The sequence below is a fragment of the Mustela lutreola genome, chromosome 3 (genome assembly GCF_030435805.1).
Source record: "Mustela lutreola isolate mMusLut2 chromosome 3, mMusLut2.pri, whole genome shotgun sequence".
Classification (NCBI taxonomy): Eukaryota; Metazoa; Chordata; class Mammalia; order Carnivora; family Mustelidae; genus Mustela; species Mustela lutreola.
In genome coordinates this window covers 155080317-155100275 of record NC_081292.1, presented here as the reverse complement: position 1 = coordinate 155100275, position 19959 = coordinate 155080317, and the positions used below count along the sequence as shown (strand labels likewise).

The 19959-nt window shown below is 40.9% G+C and overlaps 2 protein-coding genes across 18 annotated transcripts in view; one reads left to right on the top strand and one right to left on the bottom strand.

Annotated features, from left to right (window-relative positions):
• Nucleotides 1-6761, top strand: part of TANC1 (tetratricopeptide repeat, ankyrin repeat and coiled-coil containing 1) — a 230649-nt gene extending 223888 nt beyond the window's left edge. For all 10 annotated transcript variants that reach the window (XM_059167244.1, XM_059167243.1, XM_059167240.1 and 7 more), the window contains 3 exons: nucleotides 1674-1820; nucleotides 2912-3012; nucleotides 3652-6761. In XM_059167244.1, coding sequence (XP_059023227.1) covers nucleotides 1674-1820; nucleotides 2912-3012; nucleotides 3652-5083 — 1680 coding nt within the window. In that variant the 3' untranslated portion in view covers nucleotides 5084-6761. The remainder of the gene's footprint in view (nucleotides 1-1673; nucleotides 1821-2911; nucleotides 3013-3651) is intronic.
• A 2270-nt stretch (nucleotides 6762-9031) lies between these two features.
• Nucleotides 9032-19959, bottom strand: part of WDSUB1 (WD repeat, sterile alpha motif and U-box domain containing 1) — a 47135-nt gene continuing 36207 nt past the window's right edge. For all 8 annotated transcript variants that reach the window (XM_059167259.1, XM_059167260.1, XM_059167256.1 and 5 more), the window contains one exon: nucleotides 9032-9423. In XM_059167259.1, the coding sequence (XP_059023242.1) occupies nucleotides 9266-9423 (158 nt within the window). In that variant the 3' untranslated portion in view covers nucleotides 9032-9265. The remainder of the gene's footprint in view (nucleotides 9424-19959) is intronic.

The window sequence follows — 19959 nt, the reverse complement described above, 5'->3', positions numbered from 1 at the left end:
GCCTGAAGCCTTGGCATGAAGGCACAGTGGCTCCCAGCGGGAGGTCCCTTAGCACACTGCATGGGGACACACGTGAGAAAGGGACACTCAAGAGGCAGCTTCAGAAAAAAAAGATCATTAAATCTCCTAAGACTCTATTACTTTAGTTTTAATAGCCATAAGCTTCTGCCATTTGAAATGGCTTCTAGAGATGTTTTCACTTAAGATAGGGAGCATATAATACTCTGTTACTCAGGAGACTGATTTAATTTTTCCCCCATTTTCCCTTGAAAATGGAAATATATAGACTTAGAATTTAAAAGTAAAAATTTCAAATAAAATTTAAAGTAAAATTTCCAAAATAAGACATCAGCTTAGATAGGAGGCCAGTGGACTTTTCCTGTAAAGGGCCAGACAGTAACTGTCGTAGGCTCTGCTGTGTGGTCTCTGTCTCGCTCTCCAGTTTCGCTGGTGTGGCAGGAAAGCAGCCACAGGTGACACACAAGCAAATGGGCGTGGCTGTGGCCCAGTCAGACTGTGTTTGTAAATGTGGGTGGCAGGCCATATTTGGCCTGGGAGCTGTAGCTGGCCCATCCTTGGCTTAGATAGATGCGGTAGGCCATTTACGTGGAGCACTGCTCTTTCCAGGTCTGTGATTAGACAAAATTAAATGTTTTGAAAACAAACAAAAAATGGCATTATGAGCATTTTAATCCTTTTATCGTGAGGCTGCTGCACAGGCTACGTTTAGTTTTTCCCTTTTCTTTTTTCAATAATAACAAATAAGTAGGCTTCTAGCACAACCCAGCAGGGTTCCTGCCTTGGAATCCTTTTGAAATTGAGTTCAGAGTGTGTGTTGTTGTGGCTTTGAAGTGGTTTTAATATGAATTTTGGTAGGCAATTATGTTAGAACTATCAAGCCATTTTCAACAGACTTCATACCTGCTGCGCTGTGGAACTGACTGAGCAAATGGATTTCTTTAGCCTTGAAAATGACGTGCGGCGCTGTTCGATTTTTAAAGCCCGTAGTTTAGTTCCTCTTCAAAGAAAAATTATGATTCTGCAGCAAGCTCTAAGCTTCTCCACAAGACTGTACTTGCCTTGAGAACTGCATCATTTCTTCATCTGATTTCTATTACACTTAGCATTAAAACATCTCTAGACAAGGATAATTTCAGAGATGGTTTTCAAAAATGTATAATGGAGGGGCACCTGGGTGGCTCAGTCTGGGAAGCCTCCAATTCCTCATTTTGGCTCAGGTCATGATCTTGGGGGTCATGAAATCCAGCCCGGCTGAGCTGGGAGTGGAACCTGCTTAAGATTCTCTTGCCCTCCCCCGACCCCCACGTGTGTCTCCTCTCTCTCTCTCTTTCTCTGAAAATAATAATAAAAATATATATAACCGGATAATCTGATCTATTAAGATTGATAGTTCTCAATTTGGCAATGTACATGCTGCTTTGTAAAAAACCAGCTTGTGTCTTCCTGCACGAGGCCGGAAGCTGCCGGAGCCTGTGTGGACAGTGAGGCCGGTTCATGGCAGCTGGGTCGCAGCACCCTCAGCAGGACACTCCCATGTGTTCTGATGGTTTCCGTGATGGGGGGAGAGCCTTGCCAGGGTCTTCAGGTTGTGGGAGCCTATTCGTCTTGGAGCATCTGAAAAAGGATCAATTTCTGTGCTTTTTGATTCCTAGAAAGGGAAGATGAAAGAGGCAGCCCAGAGGTACCAGTATGCCTTAAGGAAGTTTCCCCGGGAAGGATTTGGAGAGGATATGAGGCCATTCAATGAATTAAGAGTTTCTCTCTATCTCAATTTGTCTCGCTGCCGGAGAAAAACAAATGTAAGCTGTGGGCCCTTAGTCTGTTCTTTTAGTAGTAGAAGTGTTGGCTCATGGTGAGGGCCAACCCTGCACAGGTCAAGGCATGGGTGTCCTGTGGGATTTGTTCGCACATCTCCGTGAACTTGGCGAGTGGGGAGCTGCTTCTCTTGGGTGGTCATCATGTGAGCTCTGTCACGGCCCTCCTCTCAAGGTACCGCCCTCCTCTCAAGGTACCGAGAGAATGCACTGGAGGGCACTGTCCTCTGCCTCAGCAGCAGTGAGAGGCCACCAGATGCCGCCCCGCCCATTCCCAGCTGGGTTTGGCCAACATGGTCACGGGCAGCGCTCTCCCCATGCAGAAGGGAAGGATGTGACTAGTGGTTATTGCGTTTGCCCAGAGGCTATACCAGTAACTGGTTAACTTGTAATTAGTAGTAGTTACTTCATAGTTAATTTGTAACTAGTAACTAGTGGACTTGTTTCAGTACTTCTTTCTCCTACTTATTTTTTTTTTTAACTTCCTCTTCTTACCACCAAATCCGTTGACCTGCCTGTTTCTGTGTCCGCGTTTCGGGCGCCTCGCTGTGCCAGTGGGGGCGTCTCTGCCCTCTCTGAGTCTGCCCCTGGTGTGCAGCTCCCATCCGCGCTCACCTGCCAGTGCACGGCTTCTACTGCTGTTTTCTCCATCTTGTATCATTAATTTTTGTTTCTCTACTGAATGCTTCTCTTAAGATACTAATAAGCTTTAACTATCTCCCTACTTTACAACAAGAGAAATAAAACTTCCCTTGGCCTTTTCCTTCCCAGCTATCCCAATTCTTTGCTAACCTGTAGAACAAGACTCCTATTAAAAAGCTGCCCATAGGGTGCCTGGGTGGCTCAGTGGATTAAAACCTCTGCCTTCGGCTCAGGTCATGATCCCAGGGTCCTGGGATCGAGTCCTGCATCGGGCTCTCTGCTCAGCTCCTCTCTCTCTCTGCCTGCCTCTCTGCCTACTTGTGATCTCTGTCTGTCAAATAAATAAATAAAAATCTTTAAAAAAAAAAAAAAAAGCTGCCCGTAATCCTGTCTTAGGGCTTCCTCTGACTCCTGTATTTAAATGTTGACACTAGGACTTTGGCATGGCAGAAGAATTTGCTTCCAAGGCTCTCGAATTGAAACCAAAGTCCTATGAAGCCTTTTATGCCAGGGCAAGAGCGAAGAGAAATAGCAGGTACTGTCCGGGGTGCGATCTGCGACTAGAGACGCCTTCTCGGGGTTTTCTGGTACCGACGCTGCTGGTTGACTTGGGGAGTGTCATCCACAGGCATTACTCAAATGCCTCTCATCCCTTTTGATACTAAATTGGTAGCTTCCAAGGGGCGCCACAGTGGGTATTAGCAATGGGTAGACGTGTGTCTCCTGACATCCCAGTAACTGTTCCTCCCTGCACCCCAGCTGCCACTGCAACACAGAATCCTTAGATTAGTCTGTGTCGCAGGGAAGCTGCTGGCGAGAGACACGAGAGCAGGTAGGTGGGGGAAGGGAGGAGAGGCCTGTAGGAGTTTTAGGTTAGAGATGGACGGCGTGAGAGGCGGTGGTGAAGAAAGATTCCGACGCCCACTGGTTTATGCTTGTTCCCGCTCCCGGCCCAGTGGTGTTTACAGAGAAAGGGGGCCCCTGGCAAGGCGCAGGTGTGGGTCCGAATTCGCTCCCACGTGGCTGAGTAGCTCTAAGCTAGTGCAGAATGGCTCCTGTCCACCCTGGTCGGTGTTCCAGACTCGTTCTTGTTAGCAGAGCTCTGTTATGAACAGTGACCTTCAGAGCATGTTCCTACACAGCTTGTAACTCCGTCTTCTGTTTTGCCATAAAGGCAGTATGTGGCGGCCCTGGCTGACCTACGGGAAGCTGTGAAACTGTGTCCCACCAATCAGGAAATCAAGAGGCTCCTGGCCCGTGTGGAGGAGGAATGCAAGCAAGTCCAGAGGAGCCAACAGCAGAAACAGCAGGGCCCACCACCAGCGCCACCCAACGACTCCGATAACGAAGAGGACACCCCGACCCCTGGCTTGAACGACCACTTCCATCTCGAGGAGGCCGAAGAAGAAGAAACTTCCTCCCAGGAAGAGTCCGTTTCCCCGACGCCCAGGCCTCAGCCACCCTCGTGTGTCCCCTCCCCGTACATCCGAAACCTTCAGGAAGGCTTGCAGTCCAGAGTCAGGCCGGTGTCCCCGCAGAACAGGCCGGGGGTCGGGAAGGTGCCGAGGGAGGCCGTGGCTCCGCCGGGGCTGGTGATGCAGCCCACGCGGCAGGCGCAGATAGTGAAGACCAGCCAGCGTCCGGGGCCTGGGCAGGCGGGCGTGCGAAGCGGCAGCACCAAAATGCAGGTCTCCGCTCAGACTCCTTCCCCGAGCCCTCTGCCGGGGGGGATGGCGGCCGCTCCTGCCGGCGGCAGAAACCAGCGTCTGGAGGGCACAGGTACTTTGACCGTGGGAGCTGGTTCCGGCCATTTCGGAGAGCGGCTGGGCCCCAGCCACGGCGTCCAGCGGCCGCTCGGCGAGGGGGCTGCTGCCTATCCTTTACCCAGCAAGATAAAAACTGCGGAGAGGCTTCTGTCTCATGCCCCCATTGCTGTGGACGTGGCTCCTTTAAACCAGGGCGGGCTGGCCAGCCGCGGCGACGGGCGACATCCCGCTTCCCTGAGCTCTGGCTCTTCTGGCTCTCCGTCCGGCAGCATCAAGATGTCAAGCTCCACCAGCAGTCTGACGTCAAGCAGCAGTTTTTCCGACGGCTTCAAGGGCCAAGGACCGGACGTTCGCATTAAAGACAAGGCTGTTAACCCGGTGCAGAGCGGCACAGCGGAGCACAGGCCGCGCAACACTCCGTTCATGGGCATCATGGATAAGACCGCGAGGTTCCAGCAGCAGAGCAATCCCCCCGGCCGCGCCTGGCACTGTCAGCTGCCGGAGGGGCTCCTGACGAACGCGACCTCCGCAGCCGGCCTGCAGTCCTTGAACTCGGAGAAGCCCTCTCTTAAACAAGCGGGAGGATACGCTAGCCAAGCCAAAACCTGTTCTGTTTCTACCCTGGGTGGCAGTGTCCACAATGGGGCACCGGGGAAGGAGCTGGAAGAGAAGAAATGCCAAACGGCAGTCCACTGTCAAGATAACAGGATCGCCAAGACTGTATCTCATCTATATCAGGAGAGCAGCTCTAAACAGCAGCCTCACGTCAGTAACGAAGCCCACAGGAGTCACCTCCCTTCAGCCAAACCAAAGCGATCATTCATAGAGTCAAATGTGTGAGCCTTAAGAGAGAACCACATGTGGGATTGGGAAAACAGTGTGCTAGCTCCTGGTGGTAATTAAAAGGTTTTTCATGAGAAAAATTACCTGTCAGCTATGTTTTTTTTTTTCTTTTTTCCTTGAGGGCAGATCAGGTGCCATTGATACATTCAAAAAATGTGGGATAAAATTTCTTTGATAAATAGCTAGGAGTCACCATAAATAAAAATGTTAACCAGAATTAAAAACTATAACTAGTTATGCATATTCAGTTAAACATTTAAAAATGCCAAGAAGACATTAACTTATGCTTTTCTCTATGAAATGGTTTGGTTTCTATCACGTTTCTCTTAGCCTTTGCTATGTGGGAAAATTGTACTATTTCTTAGAGAATGTCAGTGTCTAGTGATAGGTCTAACTCATGGCACAATGTTCAGATGATGTATTCTGGAAAAGATGGAATTTTCAAGTTTCAGTTCCATTGAGTCAAATTCCAATTTTTTATACATAAATATATAAAAGTTTCTAGCTGAACATAAATGTGACTATAAATGTTATACAGCTGATTTTTTTCTGTTTTTCTAAGCAAAATACGAGAACATCCAAGTATTGCTCCCTGAGTAATCGTTCCCTTAAGAGGATTAAACATTTAGTTCCATGTTCTGGTTCTCATTAAAAATATTTTTATAGCACCTTTTTTGGAACTATATTCCCACTTCAAGGTGTTTTTAACATTTGGAAATAGCGTAAGCCATTTAGAATCATGATTGGTGGTTTTAGGCTAAAGTTGGATTTAGGCTAAAATACCAAGGATACAGCACTGTTAATAACGTAAATTCGCTCTCAGCTGGTTCCCAGACTGCTTTTAACAATGATCGCAGTCCTGGAACAGGTGTTCCCATGTCCTTTAAGGACAGTATTGGATTTGGATACTTAAAGTATGGTTGGTCGTTGCTTTTGTTTCATTATACAATCATGACTTTATAGTCACATGTTGTACATATTAGATAGGCAAGTTGTATTCAGACTTGTAAATATAACTATTTCAAGTAGTTAATCATAAAAAAGCTCATATATTTGCATGTTCTTGGTAAGCTTCCTTCATGCTGGTTATTGCACTGAACAATGTTATTAAGGCATGTTAACAGTATACCAGTAACAGCACTTTATCTCATTTATATGAACACCTTTGAGGTGCTACTAAGTCCAAACTGATGTATTATTCCTTTGTAAAAATAAGGTACAAGAATGAACCTTGGTTTAAAGGTATTTTTATACGAAAATGGTGTGCTATTGGAGGATGTGAAAATGCTAAATTGAGAGAAGTGGGAGTATAGTTGTTTTATATGTCGGGATGTGAAATTTATTTTCTAGAATTGGGGAGAAGGAAGTTCTATATTTACAGAATGTTTTAAAAATGAATAGTTGTCTTGAAGTTCTTGTGAGCATCCTTATGGTTTTGTGTGAACAGGAGGTCTTCTGGTGTCATTCTTCAACATTTGTTCCTGAGTGTGTAAGCGTACTTTGTACAGCTCTCTGGTTTTTATAGGCTTTCCATGAGTTCTGCTATAATTACTATGGCTTATTTATTGTTCATTGTTTTCTTTAATATTTGTGAAAGTCTTACTCTTTCTTTATGTAGTTTTGTTTCTGCACAACTACTGTACTTTTCCATATGGAATAAAGAGTATTAATAGAATCTGTTTTGTAGTAAATGAAACAGTGGGTAAGTAGAGACTGCCGTGATGACAACGATCTGCTTCGGTTTAACCCTGGGTGGTCTTATTGCCTTAAAGGAAACAGTGATAAGTCTATGTTTATAGTAATACTACCAGATGCATATTTAATTTCATTGAATAATAATTTCAGAAAAAGAAGAGGCTTCAAGACATCCCAGAATATTCATGGTTAACATTAGTCCTTTTGCCTGCAGTAGGAGGAAGAGCATTCTGTACTTCATGTTCCAGAAATCTTGGTGTCTGTTTTTACTGGCAACAGAAGCCCTTTCATACTGTAACTCTCACTTTGGCAATACATCGAACACTGTGTTGATGATATAATCTTTCAGTTAAAAGGATGCATTTGTCTTTATACCCACACAGTTCTGTCTCCGAGCAGTGGGAATGAAAGTGAACATCAAACTGGGTTGTATTGTGATAAAACCCTGATGGGGAGTCTTAAGCCAGGGTGTCCCCTAGGACTCCTTCAGGTTCGTGTCTGGGTATGGCTATTGTTAGCAAGACTGAAGAAAGTGTTTGCAGACCTTCTTTAAAGCTGTATATTAAACTTAGAGGTTAAAAACAAAACAAAGATGGGAGGGATAAGTTTTTAACTCATAGATGATTGTTAGATGACTCTGGATATGAAGCTATCAGTGGGACTACTGGAATTTATTATAAACTACATTAGGATTTAGATATAGTCTTAGTAAAGTTATTTGGTCCAGTTACCCCAGAAAGGAGTGAAGTCATCTTAGGAAGCCACGAGTCAGTCCTGGGCCGGGCGGGGCTACGGGCAGGTAAGCACTGCTCCCATGTTGTCCTCGGAGAAGGGCTCAGCCTGGGGAGGACAGTGGAGGGACCTTGGGGGGACCCTTCCTCTGGCTGGTTTTGGATTTGGTTTGCTTGTGCGTCTGAGTTGGGGGCAGGGAGGAGGAGTTGTCTGGTTATGAATTTATTTGCATTCATAAACAGAAGCACTTCGCTTTAGTAAAAATTATTGGCATCTTAGTTTTCAACCATTTTGTTTAATAAGAAACTATGATGGTGAAATGTAGAAGAGAAAATCGCCTTCTTTAACACATTTAAAAGATAACCGGTCTTTTGTCTTTGTATTCTATCAATTATGTCAATGATTTTTAGTAATTTTTATGTAAAAAATCAGTCCGCCTCTTTCGGAAAATAAGTCTGTCGATCAAAACAAAAGATATTTGGCCCAGTGGTGGGCTGTGTCACTTAAAAAAAAAATCTTTTGTTAAAATTATGTTAATATACTTCCTCTAAAGAATACAATAGAAAAAACACCTAAAACCTGTTCCCAACCTTTTTTTTTTTTTTCCGGTTCTCACTTGAATGTAAGAAGTATGGGTGGCATGAAAAAGAAAATCCTCTTGTGGAATCAGACTGTAAATCCCAGCTAGGACACAAGGAAATAAAATTTAGTAATCCATTAGGAGGATGGAAGTTCTACCAAGCAGCAATTATAAAGATAAGCTATTTGCAGATTTTTGTGGTAGCTAGGCTTTCCACAGTTCTGTGAACATAGAGCATATTAGATGTACATTTGTAAAATATAGAAAAAGACTATATACATAGTTACATCACTTTTCCTCTCTCATTTCTGAGTGAATTTTTGACCAGTTAAAAAGAGGGTTTGGGGTGGGGGGTAAGCCCAAAGTCTTGGGCCCTGCCTGCTCTTATGGCTGGGTTCTAACGTGCCTTCCGTTCTGGGATACAGCTCAGGACAGGCTGGGAAAGTCACTACCACCTCAACTTTGTGAACTTGATGTTTTCTGCTGAGGGAACTCTTATCAGGGTGTTGTGTTAAACACCAGTCTCTTCTGTAAAAGTGTATCGTTACCCTAGTTTAGAATGTTCCATGATAACTTGAATTCTGAACTCTAAAATGAGGCTGGTTTGCTACTATATTTCAACAAGGCATGACATATTCATGATAATTTACTCCATCTAACTTCTACACAGGTTTGGACTGTGGGGAAAAATCATTACCACCTTGCAAATTTAGAATCCAACGGAACTGCTCATTAATAAGCATTTCAAAACGACTTTCTCAATTTAGTGATAGAACTGCAACTGTTTTGCTATAAATTCTCTTTAAAAGGATTCCAAAGAGTTATCAAATTAATGGCTATTAACTAGGATTTCAATGTTGTGTTCTAGATTATTCTGATCTGTAGTTGTAATGAGAACATGACTTATATCTAAGCAAGAATAAATATGAGCACTGCAATTTTAAGTCAGAGTGAAACTTTATTTTCCTACAGATTTCTTTCACTAATACAAAAAGGCTTTTATAGTAAAAATAGAAGTCAGATATGTTACTTAGTCCATACAATTTAAAGAAAAGGTTTTTATAGGTAACTAAATTCACTCTTTCTGTTTTGCTTTTAATAATATCTGATTCGTATTTACCTTTCAATCATTCAATCGAGATCACTGAAGAATATAAACAGTATAAATAATTTTATTTTTGATGTGTCTCTAGCCATCGGCTGATGGCCATTTTCAAAGTCCTGTTTGGTGTCAGTACCACTGAAGGAAGAACAAGATTCGTCATGGGACTTGTACGTTTCTTTTTGCTGATCCAATTTTCCATTGCTTCCTTTTCATATGAATAGCCATCTAAAAAAAAAAAAAAACCCCCCACACAAGTTATTTGCAGTGTAGGAAAGGGAGGTTTGGATTAGCAAAAAGGAGTTGAATATACCAACTTCAACTGCCAAGGCCATTATTGTGATTTAAGTGGTAATCTTGTATCACTACTCCTAAAATACTTTTGCCACCACACCTTAAATTCTGCCCTAGAAGATGCATCGAGATTTCACAAATAACCTGCAACGGTGTCAGTATTTTACTGATAATTTTGAACATAAAAACTACAGCAAAGTTCTGTGTCCACAATTTAGGTGTAGCAGAAAAGAAGAAAGGAAAAGAGCCAGGTCGAGGAGAGCGGTTGTGAAGACGAACTGCCTTAGAGCTGTCAGCGGTGTGTGAAAAGTAAGATCACTAACGAGGAGAGCCTTAGCAATACCTCAGCCAAACTTTCTGACATACTGAAAACTCAGGGAAATGGATACCAAGAGATTATAGAACTCATCCCACTAAGGACTTGATAATAAAGGGATTTATGATTTTTTTTTAAATGCCAAGGGCTGAGGTTTGTTATACACGTTTGTGCAAAAATCTTTGCCTCTGCACATATAAAGATGAGTATTTGCTTTACTTTATTTTTTACTCTTAGCTCCTTCTCTTTAAACTGAAAAATCTTAGTTCCTGGTTACATTTGCACATTTATTTGCTTTAATTTACAAACATACAACAGTTTCAAACTAACAGTGTCAATATGTGACTAACATAGACTGCGAAAGAAACAAGGTTTCTTTCTGCCTCTTTGTGTCAACAAGAATAGATCCACTAGGGTTTTCTAACTGAAATACTGTGTTTGATGAAAATCACTTGGAAAAAAAAAAAAGTTCTTCCATTCGGTTATGTTACCAACTTGACATATAATTGTGTTAATTTGCTTCCCTTTTTTAGCCTCTCAATTTTTAGGTCGGTTTGTTTTGCATGATTTAATTCTGTAAAACATTTAAGTGACTGCAGAGTAAAAACTGTAAAACAGGTACATTCAGAGGAGTCTGTTCTCATCCCAAACAGGTAATCATGTATATTTTTATCCTTTTGTTTCTTCTTGGAAATATAAGTGTGTGTAAACACAATGCATACACATTCTTACTAGAGCTAGCATATGGTGCACTATTTTGCACCTGTTTTAACTATACCCTTTGCCTTTTTATTCCCCCACGGTGGTCCCCTGTACAGATGTACTGATGGACATCTCGGTTTCCCGTCTTTGCCTTTTACAAATGATGTTGCAATGGACAGTCTTATTTGGGGGGAGATTCCAGAAGCAGGATTGCTGCATTAGAGTATATAATTTTGGAGTGCCTGGGTGGCTCAGTGGATTAAAGCCTCTGCCTTCAGCTCAGGTCCTGATCCCAGGGTCCTGAGATCGAGACCCGTGTCAAGCTCTCAGCTCTGCCTGCCTCTCTGCCTACTTGTGATCTCAGTCAAGTAAATAAATAAAATCTTTAAAAAAGTATATAATTTTGCTAGATATGCCAATACTTCCATAGGAATTCTACCACTTTTATTCCTGCTACTTACATCGATGAGGCTTTTTTCCCCCGAATAGCTTCACCAAGAGAAAATGTTGTCAAACTGGATTTTTACCAGTCTCTCATAAACAATGCTACAGTGTATCAGGTAGCTTTATTTGGAGGAAGATAGAACATTACTTTTTTAAGTGCTTAAGAACCAATTGCTTTTCTTTTTCCTGTGAACTGTTAACTATTTGGGGGCCATTTTTCTATTAGGCTTTACTTAGATTTTTTTCTTTTTAAACACTGAGATGTAATTGACATACCAGTTTCAGATGCACAACATAATTCTTTGCTATATTGTGAAATCACAATAGCTCTCATAAACATGCATCACCACACAGAATTACGAATTTTTCCTTTTTCTTGTGATGGGAGACTTGTAAGATTTCTTTAAGAGGGAAAGGGAGAGGGAGATACAGGCTTCCACATAAGCAATGAGTAAGTCATGGAGATGAAAGGCACAGCAGTGGGAATACAGTCCATGACTTGTAGTGGTGTTGTACGAAGACGGAGGCTGGCGACGTTTGCGGTGAGTGAGGCATTGTGTATAGACTTGCTGAATCACTGTGTGATTGGGTAATTGGGTCAACGAGATTTCAATTAAATCCCTTAGCAACTTTCTAAAATACATTATTGCTATAGTCACCATGCTGAACATTGTATCAATTAGACTAATTTCATAATTGGAGGTTTTTATTGACTCCCTGCACACTTTGACCATTCCCCCATCCCTGCCTCTGGCAACCACCCATCTGTTCTCTCTATCAATGAATTCTGTGTTTTGTCTTAGATTCTACATGTGAATGAGATCATAAGGTATTTCTCTATTTCTGACTTATTTTACGTAGTACAATGTCCTCAAGGTCTAGCCACAATGGCACAAATGTTAGGATTTCCTTTTGTAAGGCTCTATTCCATTGTGTATATATACATTCTCTTTTTGCACTCAACCACTAATGGACAGGGTGGTTACTATGTCTGGGCTATTATAAATACTGGCAATGAATGTGGGGCTACAGATACCTTTTCAAGTTAGTGATTTTGCTTCCTCTGAAAAAATACCCAGAAGTGGAATTGCTGGATCATAAGGTAGTTCTATTTTTTTTTTTTTTAAGATTTTATTTATTTATTTGACAGGCAGAGATCGCAAGTAGGCAGAGAGGCAGGCAGAGAGAGAGGAAGAAGCAGACTCCCTGCTGAGCAGAGAGCCTGATGTGGGGCTCAATCCCAGGACCCTGGGATCACGACCTGAGCCGAAGGCAGCGGCTCTAACCCACTGAGCCACCCAGGTGCCCCAAGGTAGTTCTATTTTTAAATTGAGGAAGCTCCATATTGTTTGCCATAGTGGTTGCACCATTTTACATTCCTCCCAAACAGCAAATAAGGGTTCCCTTTTCTCCACATTGTCACCAACACTTTTTATATATATATCATAACCATTTCTAACAGTTACGAGGTGACAGCTCATTGTGGTTTGGTAGTCCCCTGACTGTTGACCATATGTATGTCATCTTTGGAAAAATGAACATTCACATCCTCTGCCCATCTTTTTTCTTTTTTTCTACTGAGTTGGAGTTCTTTATATAATTTGGACATTAACCCTTATCAGATATGTGATTTGCAAATACTCTCCAATTTCATAAGCTGCCTTTTCACTTTGCTGATGGTTTCTTTTGCTGTGCCTAAGCTCTTTAGTTTGATTAGTCCCACTTATTTTTGCTTTTGCTTTTGTTGTTACATCAAAAAAATAATGGCCAAGACAGATATCAAGGGGCTTACCAACTATGTTTTCTCCTAAGAGTTTTTTTTTGTTTTTGTTTTTTAATTTAAGGATTGCATTTATCTATTAGAGAGAGAGACAGAGTATGAGAAGGGGGAGGGTCAAAGAGAGAAGCAGACTCCCCGCTGAGCAGGTAGTCCAATGTGTGGCTTAATCCCAGGACCCTGAGATCATGACCTAAGCCAGAGGCAGATACTTAACCGACTGAGCCACCTAGGTGCCCCTCTCATAGGAGTTTTTTGGTTTTGTGTCCTACATGTCTCTAATCCATTCTGAGTTAATTTTTGTAGATGGTGTAAGATAGTGGTCCCATTTCATTGTTTTGCACATGGTTGCTGTTTTCCCAGCACCATTTACTGACGAGGCCTTTCTCTATGGATATTCCTGGTTCTTTTGTTATCATATGTGTGTAGATATATTTCCAGGCACTCTATTCTATCTGTTTTTATGCCCATTCTGTACTCTTTTAATACTACAGCTCTGTAATGTAGTTTGAAATCAGGAATTGTGAAGTCTCCAGCTTTTTTGGTTAAGATTGCTTTGGCTATTCAGGATTTGTGATTCCATACAAATCTGCTATTTTTTTTTTGTGAAAAAATGCCATTGGGATTTTGACAGGGATTTCACTGAATCTGTAGATTGCTTTGGGTAGAATGGATATTTTAACATTCTTTCAATCCATGTCTTTCCATTTCTTTGTATATTCTTCAGTTTCTTAATATATTCCAGTTTTCAGTGTACAGGGTTTTTTTTTTTTTAACCTCCTTGGTTAAGTTTATTCCTAGGTATTTTGTTCTTTGTGATACATTTGTAAATGGGAGTATTAATTTCTCTGAGAGCTTGTTACTAGTATACAGAAATACAACAAATTCCTGTGTATTAACTTTATATTTTGCAACTTTGCTGAATTTGTTGATTAGTTCTAACAGGTTTTTTGTGGATTCTACAGTTTTCCATATATAAAAACATGTCATCTACAAATACAGTTTTATCACTTCCTTTCCAAATTGGGTGCATTTTATTTTACTTTATTTTGCTTAACTTCTCAGGCTAGAATTTCCAATACTATGTTAAGTAAAAGTGAGGAAAGTAGGTCCTCCTGCTTGTTCCTTATCTTACTGGAAAAGATGTCAGCTTCTCACTGCTGACATTGATGTTAGCTGCAGGCTTGTCATATATGGCCTTTATTATGTTGAGGTACATTACCTCTATACCCATTTTGTTGAGCACTTTTTTTTTTTTTAAGATTTTATTTATTTGACAGAGACAGATCACAAGTAGGCAGAGAGGCAGGCAGAGAGAGAGAGAGAGGAGGAAGCAGGCTCCCCGCTGAGCAGAGCGCCCGATGTGGGACTCGATCCCAGGACCCTGAGATCATGACCTGAGCCAAAGGCAGCGGCTTAACCCACTGAGCCACCCAGGCGCCCTTGTTGAGCACTTTTATAACAGATGTTGAATTCTGTCAATGGTTTTTTTGTGCATCAATTGAGATAGGATTTTTATCCTTCCTTTTGTTAAATGTGGTGTATCATGTTGATTTACAGAGGTTGAACCATCCTTGAAACCTTGGAATAAATCCCATTTGATCACTGTGTGTAAGCCTTTTAATGTATTGAATTTGGTTGCTAAAACTGAGGAATTTTACATCTGTGTTCAATAGGGATACTGGTCCATAATTTTCTTGTAGTGTTCTTATATGGTTTTACTACCAGGGTAATGCTGCTTTTGTAAAATGAGTTTGGAAATACTCCCTCTTCTAGTTTTTGTACAATTGAAAATTGGTATTCCTTGAATATTTTTAATATCTTTGGAATATAAACACTTCATTATTTTTCCACACCTTTCCCTTGGATTTTGAGTCCAGGTTAGGAAGTAATTAGGAAAATAATTTCCATATTATCAAGGAATTTATCTACATTTTCTTCTGGGACTTTTTTTTTAATGTTTACATCTCTAATCCATTTGAAAGTTAGATGTGCAGCGTAAGAGATGAAGCCAGTATTACCCTTTCCCATATGGCTATTTAGTTGTGAGAATACCACTTTTTAAATATTTATTGTTACCACTGATTTAACATATGCCATTTTTACCATTCACTAAATTTCCAAATGCACTTGAATCAATTTCTGGGTTTAAAAAAATTTTTTTCCATTGTTTTGTCTATTCACGTGCCATTCTGTGTTATTTATAAAGGCTTAAAACATGTTCCATTATCTGATAAGGTTAGTGACACTCCTCTTTTTAAAATATTTGTTTATTTATTTGACAGAGACACAGCAAGAGAGGGAACACAAGCAGGGGGAGTAGGAGAGGGAGAAGCAGGCTTCCTGCTGATCAGGGAACCTAATGTGGAGCTTGATCCCAGGACCATGGGATCAGGATGTGAGCAAAAGGCAAACACTTAAGGACTGAACCACCCAGGCACCCCTATTTTCTAGATTATTTGTTGGGTGGCCTTTCCCAGTGGAAGCTAATCATTATCTTCTATATTCACTTGGAAAGAGTGACATCTTGTTGACCTTGTGTCTTCCTGTCATCATGGTATGTTCTCCATTTGTTCTAAATTTACTTTGCAGGGATGTTCTATAGTTTTCTTCATAACTACCTTGTACATCAAGTCCTCTGTTGTACATTTTTTTTTTTTAAGATTTTATTTATTTGACAAAGAGCAAGGGAACACAAGCAGGGGAAGTGCAGAAGGGAGAAGCAGGCTCCCCACTGAACCAGGAGCCCTATGTGGGGCTCGATTCCAGGACCCTGAAATCATGACCTGAGCCAAAGGCAGACACTTAATGACTGAGCCATCCAGGTGCCCTTTTACATTCTTTTTTAAATTGAAGTTGGCACACAATGTTAGTTTTAGGTGTGCAACACAGTGATTTGGTAAGTCTGTGTATCATGCTATGCTCACAAGTGTGTAGCTACCATCTGTCACCATACAAAGCTATTACAGTATCCTTGACTATATTTCCTATGCTGTACCTTTTGTCCCCCTTACTTATTCCACAAGTAGAAGCCTATGTCCTCCCCGCTCTACCCATTTTGCCCATTCCCTTACCCCCCTTCCCTTTTGGCAACCATCAGTTTATTCTCTATATTTGTGGGTCTGTTCTCCTTCTTGTTCACTTTAAGATTCCACATAGAAGTGAAATCATGGCACTTGTTCTTCTCTGTCTTAGCATAATACCCTCTCAGTCCCATGTTGTGGCAATGTTACACTTTTAATTGCTTTTGTTTACATACACTTACACATGAGGGCTATTGATTCCTCTTTGATTTGACCTGCTAAATGCTGATTGGACTTATTAAGCTATTGTCTCTCAGCTCTAAGTTCATGCATGATACGGAGGACTCCACATTCTGGAGCCAGGATAATGCAAACCACTTTTTGGCTTTACACCTGGATCCTTGTTAGATCTTGCAATTGGATTCCTCTAGAAGAAGGAAAAGACAGTGAAGACTCCTACCAGTGTTGTGCCTAGCCATGGCCCTTCATCTGGCAGGGGAGGCTGGTTATACTCTGCAGATTTTCTGCTTTGCTTCCTTGAAGGTACTGCCCAAATTTGTCTTATCCTTCCCCCCTTTAGAAAGACCAGCCGGAAGCTACCCCTTCTTAAAGACCTAAATTCTGGTTCATGGGAGGTTCTGATAACCTCAACTTCCTTTTGTTCCCTGGAGTCCTAGAGATGGTAGATGATTTCTGCAGATACAGTTAGTGCCTTTCTCTTTTGAGATACAGTTGACATAAAATCTACCCTTTTTAGTATACAATTCAGATTTTTTTAAGGATTTTTTAAAATTTTAATTTATTTGACAGAGATGACAAGTAGGCAGAGAGGCAGGCAGAGAGTGAGGGGGGAGCAGGGTCCCCACTGAGCAGAGAGCCTGATGCGGGGCTCAATCCCAGGACCCTAGGATCATGACCTAAGCCGAAGGCAGAGGCTTTAACGCACTGAGCCACCCGGGTGCCCCTACAGTTCAGATTCTTAATGGTGATGGTTGTACAACTCTGAATTATACCAATTTTTATTACTCCATAAAGAAACCCTGTACCCCAGAGCATTCAACCTCCCCTCTCCTGGCAACCACAAATCTACTTTCTTTCTACATCTGCCTGTTCTGGACACTTCCTGTAAATAGAATCATACACTATGTGGCCTTTGGTGTCTGGCTTCTTGCACTTAGCAGAACATTTCCAAGGTTCATCCACATAGCATGTGCAAGTATTTGTTCCTTCTTACAGCTGATTAACATTCCTTTGTATATACCACATTTGATTCATTCAGTGAGAGGACATTAGGGTTATTTCCACTTTCTGGCTCTTAGCAATAAGACTACTTTGAGCATTGATATACAACTTTTTGGATGAATGTTTTCAATTCTTTTGGATATATATCTCAGAGTACAATTGCTACACCACATGGTAACTATTTTCAACAGTAGCTGTACCATTTCACATTGCCACTTGCAATGTTTCTGCAAATCCTTCTAACACATGTTAGATTGTAGTCTTCCTAGTAGGTATCAAGTGGTATCTCAATGTGGTTTTGATTTTAATTTCCGTGATGATACTGTACATCTTTTCTAGTGCTTATTGGGCATTTGTATATTTCTTATGGAGAAAGGTCTATTTTTTAATTGGTCTGTTGAATTGTAAGAATAGCAAGTAGGAAAATATACTCAATTTTTATTTTATGAAAGGTTGAGTATAATGAACCTTAATCTTATATTACATTGGCCCATTAATGATAATGTCCATGTTAATATTATTATTATGTGGGATATTAAGAATTCAGTAATAGTTAATTCATTTGCAACCAGGCTAGATAAATCTAATAGAATGTTTTTTACTTTCCAGGTGAAAGGGCCCCAGTTTTTGTGTTAGTTCTGGTAGTGTCTGTTGCTTAAATATGGTTAATATTTATGAATGTCTCATAACTGTTAAAAACATGTACTTTCTATTTTGAATGTTCAGGGTTTGGTACATAGATCTATTTTAAACTGAGAGATATGATCAAGCCTATTACTGTGCTTTTGAAGTGTCTGAAACTGCACAGCTAGTAATAGCCATCTTCCCTGAAAACTGTGGTCTTTGGTGTTACATAGTATTTTCCTGTGTGTGTCTTAAAAAAAATTTTGGGGGGTCTGAATTCTATTTTTACAGACATGTATGTAACCCCCTTCTTCATTTTTACTTGCAATTGTGTCATGTTTACCTATCCTTTTATTTCTAGCCTTCCTGAATCCTTTAGGTTGTATTGTGCTTTGTTAGCTAATCTCAAATCTTTTTACTCTTTATGGAGGAGTTAAAACCAAACTACAGAATTATGGAACGATAAACTGGTAATATTTATCATTCTTTTTTATATATCACATAAATAAACTTTCACTATAGGAGCTGGTTTCATCAATTTTAGTGCTTAGAGAGGTATTTTTGATCCGCTAATTACCTTTATCCTAGTATCTTCTAAAAAGAGACCAAGAACGGTGCCTGGGTGGCTCAGCTGGGTGTCTGCCTGCAGCACAGGACATAATCCCAGGGTCCTGAGACTGAGCCCCACGCTGGGCTCCCCGCTCAGTGGGGAGTCTGCTTGTCCCTCTTGTACTCACTCTCTCAAATAAGTAAAATCTTTTTAAAAAGAGACCAAGAAAATAATTAAAACTTCAAATAGGCTTTTCATATTCTCTACTCTCCCTTTTACCTATTAGAGCATCTTATCATCTTTAACTGAATTCCCACAAGTGAATAAGTTTTCCTTCCCTGCTTGCAGATTGTTGGTTTCTTGGGTGGTGGTAGTGAATAAAATGTCAAATCAGTCTATGGAGGTAGGGGCAGGTTTCCTACTATATCAAAGTCAGTTACACTGCCCATATTTCACATATACTTCAATATCAGCTTTTCATGGTATTATAAAATAGTGATTCTTTAACCAACAGTTTTCTGCTGGTAACAAATATTTGCCAAACAGGAAAAGCAGGAATTTGGATTGGATCTATAGCATTGCTAATGATATATAAAGTTTCACACTGTTCTACTAAATCTCCTTTCAGAGCAGTAAGAGGGATTATCAGAGCTCCGAAGTAAAGGCCCTTTCCCATCTCCACATACACAGTCTTTCATGTATAAATGAAAGGGCACAAAGCATTATTATAACTAATAACTAATAATAAAAATGACACTCCTGGCTCCTTGAAAAATTCAAGCATGAAATTTACTACAACTAGAGTTAGCTTATTTAAATCAAAGGTGTGAGGGGCGCCTGGGTGGCTCAGTGGGTTAAGCCGCTGCCTTCGGCTCAGGTCATGATCTCAGGGTCCTGGGATCGAGTCCCACATCGGGCTCTCTGCTCAGCAGGGAGCCTGCTTCCCTCTCTCTCTCTCTGCCTGCCTCTCAGTGTACTTGTGATTTCTCTCTGTCAAATAAATAAATAAAAATCTTTAAAAAAAAAAATAAATCAAAGGTGTGGCTAGAAGAGCAAAATGACAATTTTTTACAAGTTTGCTTGTTTTTACTACTTTTTAAAATTGACTTGGTTTTAAATCCTTCCATAGGGGCGCCTGGGTGGCTCAGTGGGTTAAAGCCTCTGCTTTCGGCTCAGGTCATGATCCCAGGGTCCTGGGATCAAGCCCCACATCGGGCTCTCTGCTCAGCGGGGAGCCTGCTTCCTCTTCTCTCTCTGCCTGCCTCTCTGCCTACTTGTGATCTCTGTCTGTCAAATAAATAAAAATATTTAAAAAAAAAAAATAAATAAATCCTTCCATAAAATTTTTTTATCCAAACAGTACCATTTGACTTTTGCTATAACCCAAGATACCGAGTGCATAAATCAAGAACTGTACCAGCAGGTAGTTCTAGTAGTTCTAGGAAATAAACAGTATTTAATAATTTAATATACTCTGGTGCACAGGTTCATTTCTTTGGTAAAACACCAAAGAAATGATACCTATTAAAAGATTTGTTTCTTAGACTTTCATTTCTGGTAATCAAGCCAATTAAACCCCCAAATATCTTGCTATATTATACTTAGATATGTGACTAAAAGAAACATCTTTTTACATGTATATCTGACTTCCAGGTTCAAGTGGCTTCACCCTTATGAAAGGTTCAGGTAGGAAATATAAGCCCACTGGCCTGGGCTCTGAATTTATTTTATCTTTGTTGAAGAAAAAAACTTGCTCAGTCCCCCTGTTGTCCTGGAAAATGGGCAAAGCAAG